This window comes from Zingiber officinale, chromosome 11B (genome assembly GCF_018446385.1).
Source record: "Zingiber officinale cultivar Zhangliang chromosome 11B, Zo_v1.1, whole genome shotgun sequence".
NCBI lineage: Eukaryota > Viridiplantae > Streptophyta > Magnoliopsida > Zingiberales > Zingiberaceae > Zingiber > Zingiber officinale.
Genome location: NC_056007.1, coordinates 62,815,276 through 62,837,630, shown reverse-complemented (window position 1 = coordinate 62,837,630; position 22,355 = coordinate 62,815,276). Strand labels below are relative to the sequence as shown.

General features: G+C 37.9%; 1 protein-coding gene across 2 annotated transcripts; it reads right to left on the bottom strand.

Annotated features, from left to right (window-relative positions):
• Positions 1–336: 336 nt before the first annotated feature.
• On the bottom strand, positions 337–15,635 carry LOC122033564 (protein ALTERED PHOSPHATE STARVATION RESPONSE 1-like). 2 transcript variants are annotated; one of them, XM_042592606.1, is made up of 6 exons: positions 15,283–15,635; positions 14,060–14,956; positions 12,976–13,151; positions 1,958–2,181; positions 1,351–1,681; positions 337–927 (listed from the first exon to the last, which is right to left on the bottom strand). In XM_042592606.1, exons 2-6 carry the CDS (start codon positions 14,883–14,885, stop codon positions 562–564), a joined length of 1,923 nt encoding a protein of 640 aa, XP_042448540.1. In that variant the 5' UTR covers positions 14,886–14,956; positions 15,283–15,635; the 3' UTR covers positions 337–561. The 2 variants fall into 2 exon arrangements, with proteins under 2 accessions (XP_042448540.1, XP_042448541.1); XM_042592607.1 differs by lacking the exon at positions 15,283–15,635 and adding an exon at positions 15,080–15,232.
• Between the last annotated feature and the right edge of the window lie 6,720 nt (positions 15,636–22,355).

Below are 22,355 nucleotides of genomic sequence, written 5' to 3'. Positions count from 1 at the left end.
AAGTGCTCAACTAAAAAAAACGAAAGAGATTTAAATCTGAAATTCAGCACAAGGATCTAGTTTCTGCACATAAAAATGATTATAGCTTCTATATACATTCCGCATGTTATCAGCATCACTTTATTTGTTTATTATTAGTTTTCTATCTCCTCTCCAACCTTTTCAAAGGCAGATTCAACATGAGGATCAAATGTTACAACATGATTTCAGCATCAGTTATTTCCTATACCATTATCTTTGCTATAACTATCAACTTTGAAAGAACATTCACATGTGGATCAGATGTTACACAAGACCTCAGCAAACACTTTTCTAGATCTGTTCAAGCAATCTGACTTGATATGGGAAGACATGTGTATTAGTTCTGTAATGCTGTGTTGGCATTTAATGTTTACAACATTATCTGGAGACTAGGAAGTTGAGGTTTACTCAAAGTGCACTCTACAAATAACTTTATAAAGCTATAATGAATCATCCAGAATAATAATCTCATGAAGGCTTGCATTCCTTCTTACAGTATTTTTTTTTGCAATATGTTGATTAGTGTACTGGTGAAGAACTTTAAGGGAAACTAGCTATGACTCCCATTGGACTGGTAATATTGTTTAAAGCTTGCACGCATGTGCTCGAAAACCCCATTAGAGTCTGGAATACATTTGGGAGGCCTGTCTGCAGATGGTCCAGCATCATGGTTCTGCTTGTGCGAATGGAATGTAGATACTTAACCTTTTCTTCCTCTGCTTTCTTCTTTAGAGCTTCTAGTTTTGCATGCTGGTTATCCTTCTCCAATGTCTGAAACGAGACCATCTCTTTGTCCAACCTGCTTTTGAGTCGGTCAGATCTCTTCTGCAGGTTATGCTCTTCTGTATGTTGTCGAATTATAGACCGGAGGACCAATAAAAAGCTGTTAATTGCCTCAGCTGCTGCCTGTCAAGATAGAGACAGAAAATGAATCGGCATGCATAAGCTGAGAAAGGATGCTCACAAAATTTTATTAAGAAGGTTCTTGCATTTATAAGAGGAAGGTTAAAGAACAAAATTAACTACATTCCAGATAGTTGATTAAGGTGCAATCAATAACTTGCCCAAGAATTTTGTTACTAAAGCAGCAACTAGTCGTGACATCCAGTTGAATGCTTAAATTCAAATAAGCCACTGCTAGCAATTGATCTTCTCTTAGTCTTTAGTAGAATGGAATACCAATGACTATAATTTTATAAATCACCTTTTTTTTTAAAAGAAACCACGCTCATGAAGTAGAAAAGCTTACTGAGACATAGCTTGCTCCATCTCAATTTGACAGGGAACAAGAAATGTCATAGTTTAGATGGAGAAGAGAGGACAAAATACCTTATCTGGTAGCCTATCAAGAACTCCCTGCACTTTATCACAAAAATCATGGATATTTGATGTTGAACCCGTCAAGTTATTGGTTTCTGGAAGGCAGTCAGTCATTTTAACCCACTGGTTCAGGATGCGTATATACTCGCGCTGACAGCGGAATAGGTTGGAGAATGTAGTATACCAGGAAGTCACCTCTGCTTCAAGCTGAGAGATAGCATGATGACGAGAATCAGTTGTGGGATCGTTTCCCAGACTATTGTCAAGATGATTCGCATGCTGAGAAACACGATCTTGCTCTTGGTGGCATTCGTGCATTGTTCTCCACATCTTTACAAGCCTTTCAAAAGAAGCAATTGACCCACAAACATAAAAAAAGTTAAGAACCCTGCGAGCTAATTTCAAATTTTTTTTTAAAAAAAAACAAGAGCAAGAGGATCAGTATTTTTGTTTCTATATTGAGCCAAACAAATGCAACTGAAAGGGTTCGATTGTAAGATATTTGATTATAAAATGTAATTTTTATTTAGCATTTTTTTTACTAATTTTTTAATCATACAAAAAAAAATTCAAATCTACGTCATTTTAGGAGTAGAAAGAAAGATGCTGAACTTACCCATCACAGAATGCAACCAATTGAGGAAATAGTTCTTCATCCCTGAGTTTTGATATAGACAAACAGGTTTCATTTATTGATTCCTTTAAAGAAATTATTCGACACTGTAGTTCCTCAACATCAGATAAAGTTCTCTCAGTTTTTGACCAGTCATAATCTCCACCTTGCAACTTATCCAAGACCAGGAGTATCTTCTTATGCTGAGATTTAATATTTTCCTCATCCTGAAAACAGAGATTGCATTTGATTACAACATAGGAACACTGGGTAATGACTGGATGGAGAAAATCAAACACTGACTAAGATCTAAGATTGTTTTTTTTGCTTTTCCTGGTTGAAACCTGTCTAGTCTCCGACTGGTGTATAATTATAAAAAGACATGAGTTCCAACTATTTGGGGTTAGCTTGATGAACCTTTTCCACCATTGAACTCTACAAAGGCTATATTGTTAATCAAATCTTTTATATTACTTCTAGAAATGTTTTTCTTTGGTGTTTATTAATCCCTTGTATATTCAACTCTAATTGATTCAAATTTACTATCTAATCTAATGATTATCTTTGACTTTGAGTAATCTCCATACACCATCTTTACCCTATATAAACCACCTCAAACTTATATATATCTAATTTACCTCAAAGATGGCTTATTAATCTCAATTGTTGGTTTAATGTCCAACCATTGAGTTGAAGGAATTGAACTGGATATATGAAAAATTTTATCAACTTTTGTGCAGCACCGTCGTTGAGGTGGTGATAAACTTTCTTCCAATGCCAAGCAGTAAAAATAAAAGAAATTGACACTGATCTTTTTGATGATGTAAAAAAAATTAGTTTGGAATAATTTATAGCTGATTTCCCTGGATTAGACCCAGCCTCTGCATATGATCCAGAAGCTTTGGCCTGAAGCTTTAGATCAATTTGAAGTTACTGACATATATATATACACCCTGGTTTAGACCCAACCTCCGCATAAAATCTGGAAGCTTTGGCTTGAAGCTTCAGATCAATTCTGAAGTTAGTGACTGAAAGTAGCAACAACCATTGCTGGCTGAAAGTTGCATCTGTCTACCTATGATAGACATAAAGCATGAATGACAACCACCATTAGGGCAGTTCATGATATAATAGATCACTGAGCAGTAAAGAAGTCTTAGATTAAGGCAATATGCATGGACCTTGTAAAGATTTAACATATTGCTACTGAACTCATGATATACTTGAGCTGGAATTTTTATGAAGAAATATGTTGTAAAATAGGATACCAGAAAAAAAAAACAGGAATAGGAGGAATATAAGACTAAGATAGTTAAATGACTCAGCTAAGGTTTTGTAGAATTGGGCAATGGAATTGGAATTAGTTCATTTCTTGTATTATTATATTCCAATATTTAGATGGATAATTTAAGGAGGAATGACCATTCCAAGGAGTGAGTCATTCTAATCAATCCATTTCATAGCTTAATTGGTGGAATGCTTAATAGTTAATTCTATTTATACTAAATATTTTGCATAACATTTTTGAATCTAAGATTGAGATAAATACGCTCAGCCCAGATATGCCGAGTGGACTATTGTGGATGTATTGGACAAGCCTAGTGCGTTGGAAGATCCGGATAGATCAGTTCACACAGGATAGACTAAATAGAGTAAGCAAGTCAAATGGGCTAGAAAAATTAAATGGAATGTACCAAATAAGTCAAACATAGCAAGACTAATTCCACTTGTTAACCATTCCATTAATGCAACTGAACAATGAAATAGAATGTATCATCCTTTTGTTCCTTTTCATTCATTCCCATTATGGTTTAGATTCGGTACCATTCAATCCATAAACTGAGTTTTGACTTTGATTAAGCCATCAAATAAAAAATTATGGAGTTGTGGAAAGCAAAGTAGAAGTGATTGCTAGCTGCATTAGTTGATAGGCATAGATTCATCTAATACCGTGAGCATTTTTGACACCTGCTCTAATGTTACGCCCTGCGATAGGCGACCGACATTGGTGTTGCTTTCAAACGAAAAATTCAAAAACAACCAGCCTCGGTAGTACAATAATTGCAAAACAAACCAATCTTTTTATTCCAAAATAAACAGTAAACTATTCATACTATTAAATTTGCAAATCCCATATTGCCGCGGAGTTCTAGTCTTCCTGCCAGAAATTTGAGCGAATTCACCATCCCCAAAACTTGACTTGTTCCCTATCCACGATTTCATTCTCAGTTCCAATTACGTCTCTAACTGAAATGGGTTGTAAGAGGTGAGTGACTTGGAGTCACTCAGTAAGCAGGGGATAAAACGCAAATACAACAATTCTTAAGAAGAAATAATTTTTTAATAGTAAAAATAACAGTTAACGCAAAACAAAAATATACATAGACACTGAAATTAAATTATGTTCCTCATACCTTAAGCTGATATCAACCCTCTATAATTATCCCTCCTAGAGGAGAGATCGGAAGTCAGAACTAGTTCAGAAATCAGAAGTGTTCAAAATACGTATCCCTACCATTTAGTTCATAATTAATTCAGTACCCAAAATACAGTAATGAAACTAATCAATAATCTCCCGTAATTGGTAATAACAGTAGTGTAATAAAATAATTTTCAGAAAATAAAACTATCACTTTCAGAACTCATAATTTGTGTAATAAGCCCACTTACATAAATCCTTAGAAGTTGATACGACGGTGGGAAAGGTGGGATTCTTGAAGTACACTTCTCCTTCCTTGCCAAAACGATTCTGTCGGGGATGTCTTCTCTTCCGATCAAGCTTTTCCGTAACTTTCCCATGGTTATTTATAGGGGTGAAGTTTTGATCTCCACCAACCTCACTATTTCCACTAACCCCACTATCTCCACTATCCTATTTGAATCATGGTCTTTACATTCCTCCCTCCTTATGGAAAGTTTCGTCCTCAAAACTTGAGTCACCGTAGACCTCGAAAAGATGAGGATAGTGTATACGCATTTCCTCTTCTCGTTCCCGAGTAGCCTCCCTGTTAGTATGGTTGGACCACTAGACTTTAACATATGGAATAGTCCTTCGTCTCAACACTTGGTCCTTTGAATCCATGATTCGAATCAGGACCTCTTCATACTTCATGTTTTCCCTTCAGTTCCCTTGAGTTACCAATGGTTCTGCAACTGCCATATATCTTCTCAATTGAGAGATATAGAAGACATTGTGGGTCCTCGATAAAGCCAGAGGTAAGGCCAGTTTGTATGAGTGCCAACCCTTCCTAAAATTTCAAATGGTCCTACGTATCTAGGACTCATCTTTCCGGATTTGTCAAATCTCACCACACCTTTCATTGGTGAAACCTTTATATATACTTTCTCACCAATATCGAATTCTAAGGACCTTCATTTTGTATCAACCTAACTTTTCTGACAGTCTTGGGACATCTTTAATCGCTTTTGAATAATTGTCACTTTGCCCATGGTGGCTTGGATGAGCTCGGGCCTAGTAAGGATCTTTTCTCCTACTTCATCCCAGTACAAGGGTAATCAACATTTTTGCTCATACAATGCCTCATACTAGGCCATCCTGATATTGTTGTGGTAACCATTATTATAAGCAAACTCGATCAAAGGCAAATGATCAACCCAATTTGAACTAAAGTCTAACGTGCATGCCAATAGCATATCTTCGAGCGTTTGGATGGTTCTTTCCGTTTGCTCGTATGTTTGTGGATGGTAAGTCGTGCTAAGAGTAACTTTGGAGCTCATTGCCTGTTGAAAGCTTTCCAAAATCTAGACACGAATCTTGGATCTCGATCGGATAAGATACTCATTGGCACTCCATGCAGTCGTATTATGTTATCCATATAAAGATTTGCTAGCTTGTCGAGATTATAATTCATGCAGACTGGTATGAAGTGAATGGACTTGATAAGCCTATTCACAATTACTCATATAGAGTCATGACTCTAGCACGATCTCGGCAACCCTACCACAAAGTCCATGAAATATGTTCCTATTTCCATTCTGGAATTTCTAATGGTTATAAGAGTCCTCCATGTCGCTAGTGTTCGACCTTCACTTGGTGACACACCAAACACTTAGCTATGAAACCTGCTACGTTTCACTTAATTCCACTCCACCAGAAGTTTTTCTTTAAGTCTCTATACATTTTTGTGCTTTCGGGATGAATTGAGAATTTGGATTTGTGTGCCTCGGACATAACTTCCTTCAAAGGTTGTCAACATCCAACACACATAGTCGTTCCCTCATCCAAAGTATGCCCTTACCATCTACTTGAAATTTTGAGGCTTTTCCATCCTAAACTTGAGCTTTAAGTTTTATCAAATTAGGATCCTGGTTCGGGCTTATTTTGATTCTTTCACGTATGCATGGTTCGACTGACACTAAGGCAAGAATCATCTGTCCCCAATTTTTTTGGCTCAAAGCGTCTATCACTTTGTTGGCTTTTCCTGGATGGTAACTAATAGTGAGATCGTAATTCTTAAGAAGCTCAATCCACCATCTCTATCTCATGTTTAGTTCAATAAGTATTTGAAGCTCTGGTGGTCGGTAAAGATCTTACATTTAATCCATTGAAGTAGTGTCTCCAAATTTTTAAAGCGAAGACTATTGTGCTGCAGCTTGAGGTCATGGATAAGGTAATTTTGTTCGCATGGTTTTAACTACCTTGATGCATAAGCCATCACTTTGCCATCTTGCATAAGCACACACCCTAGGTCTCCTTTCGAAGCATCGTTATAGATGGTAAAACCATTGCCTTATGTGGGTAAAACCAATATTGGTGTCAATGCCAGTTTTCTTTTTAAGGTTTCAAAGCTCCTCTCGCATTTCTTATCCCAATTGAACTTGGAATTTGTGTGAGTTTGGACAGAGTATGACTATTGAGGAAAATCCTTCGACGAATTTCCTATAGTAGCTGGCTAATCCTAAGAAGCTTCCAACCTCGGTAACAATTGTCAGTCGTGACCATGCTAGTATTGCCTCCACCTTCTTTGGGTCCACTGATACTCCCTCCGCCGATATGATATGATCCAGAAGCGTTACGCTCTTTAGCCAGAATTCACATTTCTTGAACTTGGCGTATAATTGTTTCTCACAAAGAGTTTTGAGTGTAAGCCGGAGGTGTTCTATGTGGTCTTCTTCACTTGATGAGTAGACAAGGATATCGTTGATGAATACTACCACAAACTTATCTAGGAATGGTTTGAAGACGCAATTCATAAGATCCATAAATGTCACGGGATCGTTTGTTAATCCAAATGACATTACCATGAATTCGTAATGCCCAAATCTCGTTCGTAAGGCAGTTTTCGGAATATCTGCTCCTTTGATTTTTAACTGATAGTATCCTGACCTTAAATAGAGCTTTGAATACACTTTAGCTCCTTTGAGTTAGTCGAATAGGTCATCAATTCTTGGTAGAGGGTATTTATTCTTAATTGTGATCTTATTTAATTCCCTGTAATTGATGCACAATCACATGCTGTCGTCCTTTTTCTTTATGAATAACACTGGTGTTTCCCATGGTCATGTACTTGGCCTTATCTGCTTCTTATCTAGTAGTTCTTGGAGTTGTTCCATGAGTTCTTTGAGTTCTGGACCCATTCGTATGGAGCCTTTGAAATTGGTGAGGCATTCAACACTAAATTGACCTCAAATTCGATTTCACGATCAAGAGGTAACCTGGTAGTTCATCCAGAAAAACATTTGGGAATTCCCTTACTATTGGTATATCTTCTATTCCTAACTCGGAGTCTCCCTTGACCTCACTTATCATTGCAAGGTATACCTCCTCACATTTCATGACTTTCTAAGTTTGAGAAGCGGATAAGAGAGATTTCCGCACCTATCATTGCTTTGTGACCTAAAGGTCACGGGTGGCAAGAGCTTCGTGCACCAGATTGCCTTTAACTTTACCACGGAAAATAATCTCCTTGTGATCCGAGGTTTGTAATCGAACGGTCTTTGCATGGCAATCCACCAATGCATGGTTTTTAGCTAGCCAATCCATCCGAAAAATCAAATCGAATTCTACCCTGTTGATTTGGATTAGATCTAAACTCTTGATTTGTTATTTGGGCGCTACAACTCCTATATAGAGTGCACGTTTCTAAAGTTTTATTTATCGGTGTCGCTACTTTATAAGGTCCTTCTAGGTTTTCTAGTTTAACCCCTACTTTCTTCACAAATCTGTTAGAGATAAATGAGTGTGTGATACCATAATCAAACAATGTATAAATAGGTAGATTGTTGATTAGAATGGTACCTGCCATGACGTCATTAGTTGCATTTGCTTCTTCATGGGTTATGACCTATACACGAGCATTTGCGATTACTTTGTTATCTCCTTGAGCCCTTGTATCTGTATCATTATTTGAATCTCCATCCTTTCACTTTGGATAAGGACATTGCGCGATATAATGTCCCACTTGTCCACATTGGAAGCATGCTCCTACCTTCTTATGGCACGCCCCAGAATGTGCAAATCCGCAAGTTGGGGCATGCCTTGGCCTCCTGGTTGGTTCGAGGAGGTGCAAGTCGTCTGGGTTGGTAGTTTGAAAAATTTAGCCTTTTGAACATTTGTTTATTGCTGGAGGAGCCCTGACTCGTGTGGGTCTTTTCAATTAATTGTCTTCTCTCCGTTTGATATCGTTCTCGGCTCGAATTGCTGCCCCGTTAACTTTTCAAAATCCCTTGGCTCGAAGACTGCAAGAGCTAATTGGATTATGCTATTCATCCCTTCTTGAAACGATGGAGTTTTAATGTCTCATCTGCCATGATTGCTGGAGAATAGGTTCCTAGTGCGTGAAACTTGGACGAATATTCCACGTTGAGTGAGATTGTCAAATTCAGTCAGCTTCTGAAGTCGCATGGCAGTTGGAAAATATTGCCTCAAAAAGACTTCTCGAAACCTTTGCCATGTGATTGGTCCCCTTTCAGACATGGAAGGTGCAATACTCTCCACCACTTTGCAACTTTGTCTACCAAGAATGGGGTTACAACCTCCAGTTTAATTTCTTGGGGAACTTCTAGCAGTCGGAAATGATTCTCTATCTCCTTCAACCAATTTTGCCCAACCTCCGGGTCTAAGTTCCCATTGAAGCTTGGAACTCTTGCCCTTCCGAAGGGACTCATAATGATGTTTAGCCCCATTAGGCTGAGGGACTGGTGGTGGTGGTTGATTAGTAGCTGGGTTTACAAACCCTTGATGTGTGGTTGCCACTATTGTGGCTATAGCCACTAGGTCTTCGCGACTTAGGCCTTGTGCTCTTGGTTGTGGTTGTTCACTACCACCTATTTCATTGTCATTTTCTCTTGGGTAAGCGTAACGTGAGTTGCAATTAGCTTGTGGTGTCATTTCTTACAAGATCATGATATTCTAAGAATAACTGTTGGGACGCGTAATGTAATGCAGGACATAGTAGAAAAGATCGTTTTAATGATTTTAATAAATAAAATTACATAATATTAGAATATGAAGTAATCTACTCTAACTCTCAAATGTCTGTTGCCTAGTCTATTATCTCTCCATCTCCTAAATCCTCTTCTTCTATAGGGTGCTCTTCGGGATCCTTTTCCTCTTCCTCATTATCACCTTCTACTTGCTATTTCCCGATAACTTCAATTAAGGCCGCGTTTTGATCACCAAGGACTCCAATAGTAAAGTTCTAACATATGGTTCTCCATTTGATTGTAGTAATCATCATACTCCTGTTGGATATGATCCATCTGTTATTGCAGATTTTGTTTTTGCTCTAATAGTGAACTTTTGAGGGTAGTAAATCCTCCAATTATTTCTTGGGTCTCTCACAACTTCTCTAGTGCGTCTTTGAGTTGTTTCTTTGTAGCGCGGTGATAGAAGGCAAATCGTGTTACATCCGGTTGAAGGTGGTCTCTTAATTTTAGTAATTCGGCCTTCTCCCCTCGTTATACACTAAGGAAAGTTTTAGTTCCTCGACCTCTCTCTCTAACTGCTTGGTTACATTGGCTACATTAGCCATTGTGCCACACCCCCAAATGTAATGTCTTCACCTAGGTTGGCCAATGGTTCGAATGTTTATTGTATCATATACGTATATATATAAAACTTGAATTCTTATAAAAAATTTCATAATGTCAACATACCAACAAGATCGATAGATAACGATTGGAATTCAAACTAGTTAATGTACAAAAAAAATGGATAATGGTTGTCATGCAAAACTTGTTAACGTACAACTAGAAAACAAATGAATAAGAGTTTAATTCAAACCTTCATCCAATTAATATAAATGAATCATATGCATATATATAAAAACTTAAAATTTTACCAAAATTTCATAAGATCAACGTATAAATATGAAAATAAGTACTAGTGGAAAGTCAAACTTTCATAAGGTTAAAATAGGAAATTTGGAAAAATGGGTACATCACCCTTAAATGCTAGAATTTTGTAAAAGTCGGCCTACCCTCAGTCAAATTACGGAATTGGATTGGGTCGTTTTAAGACGAGGTTTCCTTCTACCTATTTTTTTTCGCAGCAGAAACTCTACCCAGCCTGGTTATGGGGAACTTGGCTCTGATACTACTTCAATGTCATGCCCTGCGACCGGCGACGAATATCGACATTGCTTTCAAACGAAAAATTCGAAAACAACCAACTTCGGTAGTGCAATAATTGCAAAACAAAGTTAACAAACCAGTCTTTTCATTTCAAAATAAACGGTAAACTGTTCATACTATTCGAACTAATTAAATTACATTCACTTAAATTTGAAAATCCCATATTGTCGCGGAATTATAGTTTTCCTATCAGAAATTGGAGCGAATTCACCACCCTAGAACTTGACTTGCTCCCTATCCTCGATTTCATTCTCAGTTTCAATTCCATCTCTAATTGACATGGGTTGTAAGGGGTGAGTGACTTAGAGTCATCCAATAAGCGGAGGATAAAATACAAATACACCAGTGTTTGAGAAGCAACAGTTTTTTATAGTAGAAATAACAGTTAACTCAAAACAGAAATATATATAGGCACTGAAATTAAATCATGTTCTTCATGGCTTAAGCTGATATCAACCTTCAAGAATTATCCCTCCTAAAGGAGAGGTCGAAAATCGAAAGTAGTTTAGAAATCAGAAGTGTTCAGAAAACGTATCCCTACCATTTAGTTCATAAATAATCTAGTGCCCCCAAAATGCAGTAATAACAACAATCGTAATTGGTAATAACAATAGTGTAACAAAATAATTTTAAGAAAATAAAACTATCACTTTCAAAACTCATAATTTGCGTAATAAGCTAACTTAGGGAAATCCTTGGAAGTTGATACGACAATGGGAAAGGTGGGATTCTTGGAGTACACCTCCTTTCTTGCCAAAACGATTATGCCGAGGATATGTCTTCTCTTCCAATCAAGCTTTTCCATAACTTTCCCATGGTTATCCATAGGGGTGTAGTTTTGATCTCCACCAACCCCACTGTCTCCACCAACCCCACTATCTCCACTAACCCCACTATCTCCACTAACACCATGATCTCCACTATCTCCACTATCCTATTCAAATTGTGGTCTTTACATCTAACCTATCAAATATTTCCCTATGGATGAGACAAGGGTTGTAAATGAACCAAACATTCATAAGCAAATTTTGTGATTGGCTTGATAAGAGCTTGTTGATGTTAATTCAATATGCACAAGGCCAATTAAATAAATAAAATTGAACAACCGATTAAACTACACAAACATTGAACGACTTGAACACATATGCGATCATAGGTTGTCAAGTGTCCATGAAGAATGTTCATGAACAATGTCCACTACCATGTTCATCAACAAACCTCTATCAAAAAGCGTCAACCAATCAAACAAGCTCGAATTAAGAGCTTAATGACATTGAAACAAACAAAACTTGAATCAAATTTGAACCAAGCTCAAGCTCACCAAAAAAAAAAAAAAATGAAGCTTGAATAATTTTGGCATCTTGGTTAATTTTAGATTCGACTTGGCTCAACTCAATTACCTGACTAAACAATCTTATTATCCTTGAACAAGACAGTTTGATTCAGCTAGGCTTGTTTACAATCCTAGATAAGAGAGACACAATTAAATAGAAATCAATGATCCTTCTAGTTAAATGACCTAAATAAGTATAATATTATCATTTGGTGACACCAGAAAGTAAGTTCCAAGGCCATCATAGATAACAAAATTTTAGAATCTAATAAATATTTTTAAATAGAAGCAAAGCAATGCCACAAGAAATGAAAGGATGAAACTAAGGCTACATGAAAGCTTCAGTTAGAAGAGCTGATTTGAGATATTAAGGATTAACCAAATTTTTCTTAAGACAAAATTTAACTGCAGAGCTGCTCTGAGAGAGATGAGAATTTTCCACTATTGACAAACATTTATTTTGTCACTGATCTAAGACCAGATACAGTAGGGTTCTGATACCTAGGTTAAGTCAAACATGGTATTCTATGGGGGGAGATTGTCATGAGGGGCTTGGGAACAAACAATAATGTTTTCTGTAGGTAAGAACTCCGTTCAATGTTATCTGCTAAACTTCCAACAAAACAAAACTTAACAGATTTTATTGATTCCTATGCACCTAATAAATAGGATGTATGGTGAGTAAAAGAGATGGTATATAGTTGATATTCAAACTGTATGGATAATGCACAATGGAATTTTCCCAAGAGTTGAGTTTTTAGCAAAATGTTTAAAATTGCAGTATCCATGGTCTGTGTTTGAATCCTAGCTTATTTATCTATTCTTCTGTTACTCATGTGTTCACTTATACTAGGCCCATTAAGTTGCTCTTTCTTGTACCTCAATCCACAATCTAATACTATTAAGTTGTCTTCCTTAAGCTGTCTGGCTTGAACATGAAGGAGAATGTAAAACCATATCAATAAATTGCGTGATTTTCTAATAACTAGGAATTTTGAATTAATTAGCCAGAAAATCGAACCTTTAACAAGTGGAGAAGAAGATTTTATGCATTTACCTACAAGAAGTGTTGACATCTTCAAGGAACACTTACCTTCACTTGATTGTAGAGCTTCTGCTCCTCAGAAAGGATTTTTTCCAGCGTTGTGCAATGGGTGGCAGACATAGAAGAATTATTTACATCTTGAGAATCTCTGTTAGAATGTGAAGATCTAAAAGACCAGCTCCAAGACAGAACATGTACAACTTTGGCAGACTTGAAACTCTTCCCTGAAATTAGAGTACAAGTGGCATCCAACAAATTGAACTGACAGAAAAACTCAAATATGCATAGAGAAATCAACTACTAATTCCAAAAACTTTTCATAAAAATTATGCCGCTGAAAATTGGTTACGTCACTGATGGATATCAGAAGGCTTTCAAAAGAATTCCTCATTGTCAAGTCATGCAACTAGGAATTTACTAAAAATTGTACACACATTTTTTTTTTCAGTGTCAATATAACATGTATGACTATGAGCAGAGAAAGTTTTACATCATAACAAATGGGATCTATATGAGCAATAGCTAAAACATTTGATACTACACATATGGATCCTTTTGTAGCAATTTGGAGGGAGGATTCTTAGAGAGTTTCTTTCTGTGTATGCAAGTTTTACATCATTTGACCAAGAGAATGGGATGACAAGAAATAAGAACAGGAAACGATAATATAATCTCTCACAGAGCAACTCCATATAAGTATGAAACAGTATCTTATAAATTAGCAGAAATAAAAGAACTCACACTGATATATGTTTAGTATCACTTCTATTTGAAACCAAAGACTAATTGGAGTCAAATTATAGTTCATTTTCTCAACGACCAGAACTTTGGTTAATGGCAAATCTAAATGTTTTCTACATCAAAGCATAAGCATATGTAGATGCAGATCAACTATCAGACAATAGTGAATAGGCCAATTATGCAAATGTATATTGACCAAGCATTGATCAAAGAAATACCTTTTCCAAATCTGATTAAACTTTCAGTCTCTATTTCTCAAATATTTCAACTCCCTGTTTTTATTTCTTAATGGGACAATTGGATAATCTAGAAAGGCCAGAACATGATTCCTCAACCCTGAATTTCACATCATCTGTAAGAACAAATGAGATATCATTGTATCATAAGTTACCTTTCTTTGCTCCAGAGTCCCCAGGTTGAAGGTAGCTCTGATTGGACTCGAGAAGGACTGTGACATCCTTCCCACCAGCTGCAGCTTTCAGGAAATACTCATCAAGCTCTTTAGCAATTCCTGCCCATGTTTCTTTGCTCCTTGACACGGTTGCTGTTGGTTCTGTGACCTTGGTAAATTTGCTCACTGTCGACATATTGTCGTCGACCAATTCCTTAGATGGGTCTGTCTCCCTCGCCCTATTCATCAAAGCCTCCTTTCTTTGGATAAAGTCATCCTCTTCGACTTCCTCAACGACCTCCTCACCCCCAAACTCCGACTTGGGTTCCGCCCAATCATCTTCTGGGGCAGCCGCACCAGCTCCACCACTCCGCATTGGAGATGACGAATCCGAGGAAGGTGTAGAACCCATGTGTTCACCGAAGTCCCAGCCCGAAATAGGAAAGGGAGGCGGAGGCGGCGGCAGAAGCTCGTCATCATCGTCGTCCATATCGCTCGAATCCTCGACATAGAACTTCGTCTTCGTGGATTCCTTCGGGGCAACACGTAAAAAATTCGGAGGCGGCGGCGAAGGCGGCAGTGACGCCGGCGGTTGCGGGGAAGGCTGCAATGAAGGACCAACAGGAGTAGAGCCGCCGGAGATCACCGACCCCACTTCGGTAAGCTGCCGAAGAGTAGCGCCAGTGTTCCTCAAGGACTGCAGGTACGAGATGAGAGCCGCGGCGAGATCGGCCCGGCATTTCATCAGCTGCTTCATCAACCTCCGCCGCTCCTTGCACCGCCCCAACACCTCGTCCACCTCCACTGTAGAATAAGTGCACCCCATCCGCCACCGAGAAGGGATAAAAAAGATCCGATCTTGATCCCCAATTCTCGATCTAAATCATCGTAAAACAACTGCAAATTGCACGAAAATCGAAGGTTCACAACCAAACCATGGACGAAGAAAAAACAATCAACCCCATTTCCAGGATAAAGCCCCAAATTATCAACTAGTCATCCGAGAGGTAAAAAAACAACCTTTCTGCGATAGACCGAGGCTTTAGCTTAAAAGCTAAGCGGAGCTGGGAAAAACAACAGAGAGAAGACTAGAAAAGTAGGTCTTTTATCAATTCCAAGGAGGAATCTTTCTTATATAAGACGAACAAGAAAGGAAGAGACAAATAGAGAAGCTTCGGCAAGATGGATTTTTTTTTTTTTGGTCAGATGAAGAAGAAAATTACCAATTCCTCAATAAAATGGATGGAGTTGGAGAGATCGATTAGAGGAATGTGAATCAGATCAGCTCGTGAAGGACAACAGCCGCCGTCTCTCCCTCTCTTCCCTCTTGAACAAGTGTGTCAGGTAAGGAAGCTCATGCGTCTCTCTTCTTTTCTTTTTGTTATCCACAAAGCAGAGAAGCAGGCTGACAAAATAACAAATTATATGGTGGCTTGAAACATCAATCAATCTTCTTCAGGACTGTTTGATTCATCTCATTATCTTTCTCTTGAATATGGGAGAGTGATCTATCAGTATCACGGAAAGAGACCCGATCCGATGGACAGTGCATGATTGATAATTTTTCTTGACAAACACACAGTCACAAATTTCTATGCAGGTGAGGTCTACTTGTGACTTTTGTTAGGTTCGACCAATTGGAGGCCGCTACTGCCAAACACTAAAAGCTGCAAAATACAGTGGATTGTGTGTAGGATTCGAACATTCGTAAATATATTTTATGTTTATCAATTAATTAAATAAATAAATTTAAATAATTTATTAAATTAAACACATATATTTAAACATATATTTATTCAATTCCTTAATATGAAATAATTCATAAGCAATATTTATAAATTATGTTCATTAATAAAAATTTTATCGACTTGATCATGTTCACGAATAATGATTGATAATTCATCGATGAGTTAACTAGATGAACAATTTAATCATCAATAGTTAAATGACAAGGAGGGCAATGATATGATATAAAACTTATGCAGAAGAAAAAAGACAACCAAAAAAAGAGTTGGGGTAATGGCCAGGAAGTTCTCTGGTATAGCCACTCCGATGCTCAAATTAGAAGAGAAAGATGAAGATTAGGGTTTGATATATAAAGTGATGTATGTGTATGCATACCTGAGAAGTTGTGAAGGGTTCTCTTTGTCCTCCTTTTCTTTATTCCATGATTCTTATTTAATCCCCTAAATAATGTAAGATTTAGTTAAATCGTCAATCAAATTAACAAGATTTTTATGCTAGTTATTCCTTAAATAGCATAAGATTTAGTTACACCATCCCTTTTTTTCCTAAAATAACAAGAATAACATACTTTCTTTCCATTTTGATATTTTATCATATATTACTAAAAAAACAAGAAGTCCGAGAGGTTGGTGAGCCAAGATTCCCGAGAGAGTTGGGATCCAAGAGTCCTAAGAAGGTCAAGAACCAAGAGTCCTGAGTGGATCGGGAGCTGGGAGGGTCCCGAGAGGATCAGTAGCCAAGGATCTCGAGAGGGGTTGGGAGTCAGGGGTCCCAAGAGGATTAGAAGCTAGGGATCCTAAGAGGATCAGGAGCCATGAGTCTGAAGTGGGTCGGGAGCTAGGGATATCGAGAAGATAAGGAGTCGAAAATCTCGAGTGGGTGTAAGGATCTGATGTATAAAACAACACATAACACAGCGGAAAAAGGATTCCTCTAGAGATTCTTGCGAATATTGTATACTACGTTTTCCTATTCTATCAGATAGAATAGTTATCTTTGTTTCTTGAATTGGTACTCCTGATAACAACTTTGATTCAGATGTAAATCTCAGTGTGATCAGCACGTCCACGCCTACGATATCCACACAAACATGTTCTCCGTCCGTCTTACGAACTCACGACTTGGAGAAGAAACAACCTTTGTTGCGCTAGCAACTACACAAGGTTATTTTTAGCCAAGAGAAGAAAAGGAAGAAGAGAAAAAATCAAGAAGATTGTTGGTGCGGGAAATATCCGACGATCGAACCTGAGTTTTGATAATAGTAAATGATTCAAAGTTAAGATGTGTGGTGATCTAACAGTCTGAATGAGATTACAGGAAAGTCCTAAGTGTACTTAGGCAAAAGCCCTAACTGTGGTTAGGCAAGGTGAAAACCATAGGGGGTGGCAACCCTAGGTCATAGGGGGTGGTAACCCTATGCGAAAAGTCTTTGTGGGTCGAGTGCTTCAGGCAAAAGTCATAGGGGGTAACCCTAGGTGGAAAGTCCTGGTGTCGCGAACCAAGTGAAAGACTGGACCAGCCGGGAAGCGGAAGTCCAGAAGCATCGAGCACCGAGCAAAAGTCCAGTCGATCTGGAGGATCACACTAGCAACAGGTAAATCTCCTGAGTGGAGTAGGTGAGGACGCGTTCCCCGTAGAGGGAACAGTAGGTGTTGGGTCGACCTAGGGTTTCCGGTCGAAAATCTGAAGTCAGACCCGGACAGTCAGGAGACTGTCATCATATTCTCATATCTATATTGTTGTTTTGTGCTAACTTTGTTTTGCAGAGTATGTGTTTGGGACTAACACTTTTTGCAGGATCAAAGGAGCACAATTTAGCCTCGGATGAACAGTGTCCGAGGCGCCTCCATGGAGCTTGGAGGCGCCTCGGGTGCAAGGATGAGCTGGCTGTGCGTGGGAGCTGGAGGTGCCTCCATGGGTGTTGGAGGCGCCTTGGACCGCTACTTGGAGGCGCCTTTGAGGGATCTGAAGGCGCCTTAAGCAGGATAAGTTGTGACCAGTTCTTCGCTCATCCACGCGGCTGACTCGCTGAGTCTGAGGCGCCTCGGAGTGGTTTCAAGGCGCCTCCAGCATGCTTTAAAAGAAGGTCTCGAGCAGCTTATTGAAAAATCATCAACCAAGCGGTTCCTTTACGACAAGCTGCCAACGACGTGATCCCGAAGTGCTGTGGCAACCTCCCGACAACCTGAAGTTCCATTTCTTCATCTATTGCTGTCGGTATAAGATTATTGTTTTAATATTAAGCTGTAATTGTTATACTTGTAAATCTTAACGATTCTATAGTTGTTGCCCACCGAAAGTGGTCAACGACCGCGGGCCTTCGAGTAGGAGTCGAACTAGACTCCGAACGAAGTAAATACCTTGTGTCTTTCTGTGTGTTGTTTCTATTTCCATTGCATTATTACTCGTGTTTTACGAATCCGAAAAGAGTGAAAGTCGCGAGCGCTATTCACCCCCCCCTCTAGCGCTTCTCGATCCAACAATTGGTATCAGAGCGGGGTAGTTTTGAATCGATGCAACCACCATTCAAAACAATTTTACGTGGTATTTCCAGATTTTTTCGGAGTCAATTAGAATTTAGCTTTGTAGCTATATTCTAATTCTTTTCTCGATTCAGTTTTTTGCTCGAAGTTGGTGCAACACCACTCGAGTCCGTTTTTTTAAAATTATTCCCACACTACTAATCCAAGACTTAGTCTTGGAACAGATTTTCATTCTTTTTGTCGTGCAGGATTTCAAATGTCCCATCAAGAGAGTTATAGCACCGTTCGTCCCCCGCTCTTCACAGGAGAAGACTTCGGGTACTGGAAGGGGCGAATGGAAACATTCCTCAAAACCCAGTTCGAGACATGGATGATCGTCAAGACAGGACTACAACTCCCATCCGACGAAGACGTCAAGCCGACACCCTGCGAAAAATGGGAACCAACCATAATCAAGAAGGTGGAAGCTAATGCCAAAGCGACCTGCACCCTCCAGTGTGGACTGACCAAGGAGGAGCTCAATAGAGTTGGTCCGTTCACATCAACAAAAGAGCTCTAGGAGAAGTTGATCGAACTCCACGAGGGAACCTCCGACACAAAAGTAAGTAAACGTGACTTGTTGCTTAATAAATTGTATAACCTAAAATGCAGGAAGATGAGACGGCCTGCCAACTCCACGCACGGATACAAGACATCCTCAACTCCCTCCACGCAATAAGTCAAAAGGTCGAGAATAGGGACATCATAAGGTATGCACTCAACTCTTTTCCTAGGAGTACATTGTGGGCATCAATGGTAGATGCCTACAAAGTCTCCAAAGATTTATCTTCAATTAGATTAGACGAACTATTTTCAGAATTCGAACTTCATGAGCAGACTAATACACAGCCTTCCGAGAAAGGAATTGCTTTGCTTACAGGTACCGGTGGAGCTCGCGAATCAAGATCACGACGAAGAACCGAACAGGAGCCGGAAGCAGAAACTGACTTAGATGAAGAAGACAATGAACTAACCATTGAACTCGTGAACCTTGTGAAAAGACTCTACAAGAAGAAGAAAGGTTTCAACAAGCGGGACCTAAAGAAGGCAGTCCAATCCAAGGAGGCCCAATCGAATTCTAAGGTAAAATTTGAGGTGATCTGATACGGATGCAACCAGAAGGGGCATATCAAGGCCAACTGCCCTAACCAAAAGGAAGCGAAGAAGCAGAGAAGGAAGAAGGCCCTGAAGGCGACATGGGATGAATTTTACTCAGAAGACGACGACGATGAACTCGATCAGATGAGTTTACTTGCGCTGATGGCCCAGGACCAGATCAACTTGTCCGAGAGCGAGAGCGAGTCGGAGGCCGAGTTCGAGCGAAGCCACGGATCCGTATCCATTTCCGAAGGGGCCGATCCATCTGTAAGTATCTCTCGACTCAATAAGTTAGTTAATTATTTGTTACGAAAATTAGCTAAATCAAACCTTAGAGTCAAGTCACTTCTAAAGGAAGTAGAAGTCCTTAAAGAAGTGACTAACTCCGAATCTTTGACTGAACCAGTTCAGACTGGAAATTCAACTCAAGTCCAAAAACTTGAGGAAGAGAATTCCAGCCTGAGAATTCAAGTCAAGGATCTGGAGAAAACACTAGAACTGTTTTCTTTAGGTTCCAAGAATCTTGACCTAATTATTGGGACATAAAGAGTCGTTTACAATAGAACTGGTCTAGGATTTAAACCAAAGAAGAAATATAAATCTTATTTATCTCTTGTACAAAGAGCAAATAGAAAAATAGTCCAAGCATGGGTCCCCAAGTCCAAATTGATTAATCAAGTTGGACTTGGCCAATATTGGATCCCGAAGGATCAAATACACTACCTCGATAGACCATATCGAGGTTGTGATCCAGTGGGAGCAAAAAGAAAAACGATATTAATAAAACGAATATAATTAAAAATTAAAAATTAAAAATTAAAAATTCAATTAAATTCAATTAAAATTCAAAATTCAATTCAAATTTAAAAATTCAAATTAAATTAAATTAAAATTCAAAATTTAATTAAAAATTCAAAATTCAATTAAAAATTCTAAATTCAAATTTAAAAATTCGAAATTAAATTAAAAATAAAAAATAAAAAATTCGAAATTCAAATTCGAAATTAATTCAAAATTAAAAGTAAAATTTAACTTAAATCAAATAAAAATAGAAGGAGGATCCAGAATATCTGGCACCCCCAACTAAACTACCCGACTGGGTAACCGAACTTAATCTACCCGACAGGGTAACCAAACTTTACCTACCCGACAGGGTAAATAGGGTTAGATTAAAATGGGCTAGGTTCAACTTGACCCACGGTACTTGTGAAGTATTATTGGATGATAGTATATTGGGGAAACTTAGTCATTGCATGTCTAGGAAGATATGACTTCGACCTGGTGCATTTGGCTAAGTGGAACTGACCGAAACTACCCTTTATGGATCCTAACCAGTTAGACCAAGGTTTTGTATTAAGTTCAATGGGTAGGACTATTTGGAAAACCTCGAAGGCATGGTTACTTTAATGATGTCCTTGTGACTCATCATAGCCCAGAAGTTTATCCAAAAAACGCTTACTTGTTGAACCCAAAGCTAAACCTGAATCTAACACAAAATTAAATTAAACCCTAAAATTGAACCTCAATTCATCTCACAACAATTATAGGATTACTTGATTAAAAATTTAGATTGGGTGAGATGACTAAGTAAAATTAAAATTAATTCAAACTTAAATTCAAAATTAAATTAATTCAAAATTAGAATTAAAAACTTAATTAACTTAAATTATTTTTTTTAAAACTTAATTAACTTAAATCATTTTTCAAAATTAATTAACTTAAATTATTTTTTAAAAAACTTAATTAACTTAAAATTATTTTTCAAAATTAATTAACTTAAAATTATTTTTCAAAATATAACTTAAAATTATTTTTAAAACTTAATTAACTTAAATTATTTTTCAAACTTAATTAACTTAAATTATTTTAAAAACTTAATTAACTTAAATTATTTTAAAAACTTAATTAACTTAAATTATTTTTCAAACTTAATTAACTTAAATTATTTTTTCAAAATTAATTAACTTAATTCTATTTTTTCAAAACTTAATTAACTTAAATTATTTTTCAAATTTAATTAACTTAAATTATTTTTCAAACTTAATTAACTTAAATTATTTTTCAAACTTATTTAAACTTAATTATTTTTCAAATTTAATTAACCTAAAGTTTTTGATCCAAAATTAACTTACCTAATTCAATTCAAAATAAATTAAAAAAAACATGTATATATTACACGTGGCGTCTATCGAAGGCGCCTCCCACATGAGGGAGGCGCCCTCGAACGCAGCGGGAAAATTCCCGCCGCCTCAAGTTAAGGCGCCTCGGATTATCTCCGAGGCGCCTCCATAAGAACTCTTAAGGCGCCTTAAGTCCCGGTTAAGGCGCCTTCATCCTTAATCTTTGCCACAAATAGAACCTTTCTGTTGTGTTTTTTTCTCCGAGTTTTTTCCCAACCCGTGGCGATTTCTCGACGATTCACCTCATCTAAGGCGCCTTCAACCCATCTCCTCCTCCTCTAATCCTAGCAATGCCTCCTAGGTATACTCTAAACTCTTCTCAATCATCTATTACATAAATTTCGTGCTAGTTTTTGCTATTTTTCTTGTATAATGTCAAAAATAGGAAGCGTCGCATTGTGGATCCTACACCGGCTAGGGCCCCTTCCACGGACCCTAGATTCCCCTCGGAGCAGCATAGGATAGATTTTGCTAGGTTCACCTTTGAGTCTATTAAACCTAGATATATTGGTAGGGAATTTTTATCCCAATTTTGTCTACCCGCAATCCAGATGATAGACTACTATCATCTAGATAAACTAGTTGACTGCACCACTACAGTGAATCAAGACCTGTGTGCCCAGTTCTATCACAACCTTGAAAAGGTTAATGATAGCATCTATTCCACCAGAGTTGGTGGCACTGACCTTCAGTTTACTCCCTCCCTACTTCGCACTAGCTTAGATCTTAGGGAGTCCCAGTGTACATTTT

Bases quoted from the DNA above. Each gene is read 5' to 3' on its own strand.
- LOC122033564 (XM_042592606.1), bottom strand. From the start codon at position 14,885: ATGGGGTGCACTTATTCTACAGTGGAGGTGGACGAGGTGTTGGGGCGG. The intron at 13,152-14,059 runs GTAACTTATGAT...CTCTAATTTCAG, and splicing joins GGACTCTGGAGCAAAGAAAG to GGAAGAGTTTCAAGTCTGCC. The intron at 2,182-12,975 runs GTAAGTGTTCCT...CTCTGTTTTCAG, and splicing joins AGCTCTACAATCAAGTGAAG to GATGAGGAAAATATTAAATC.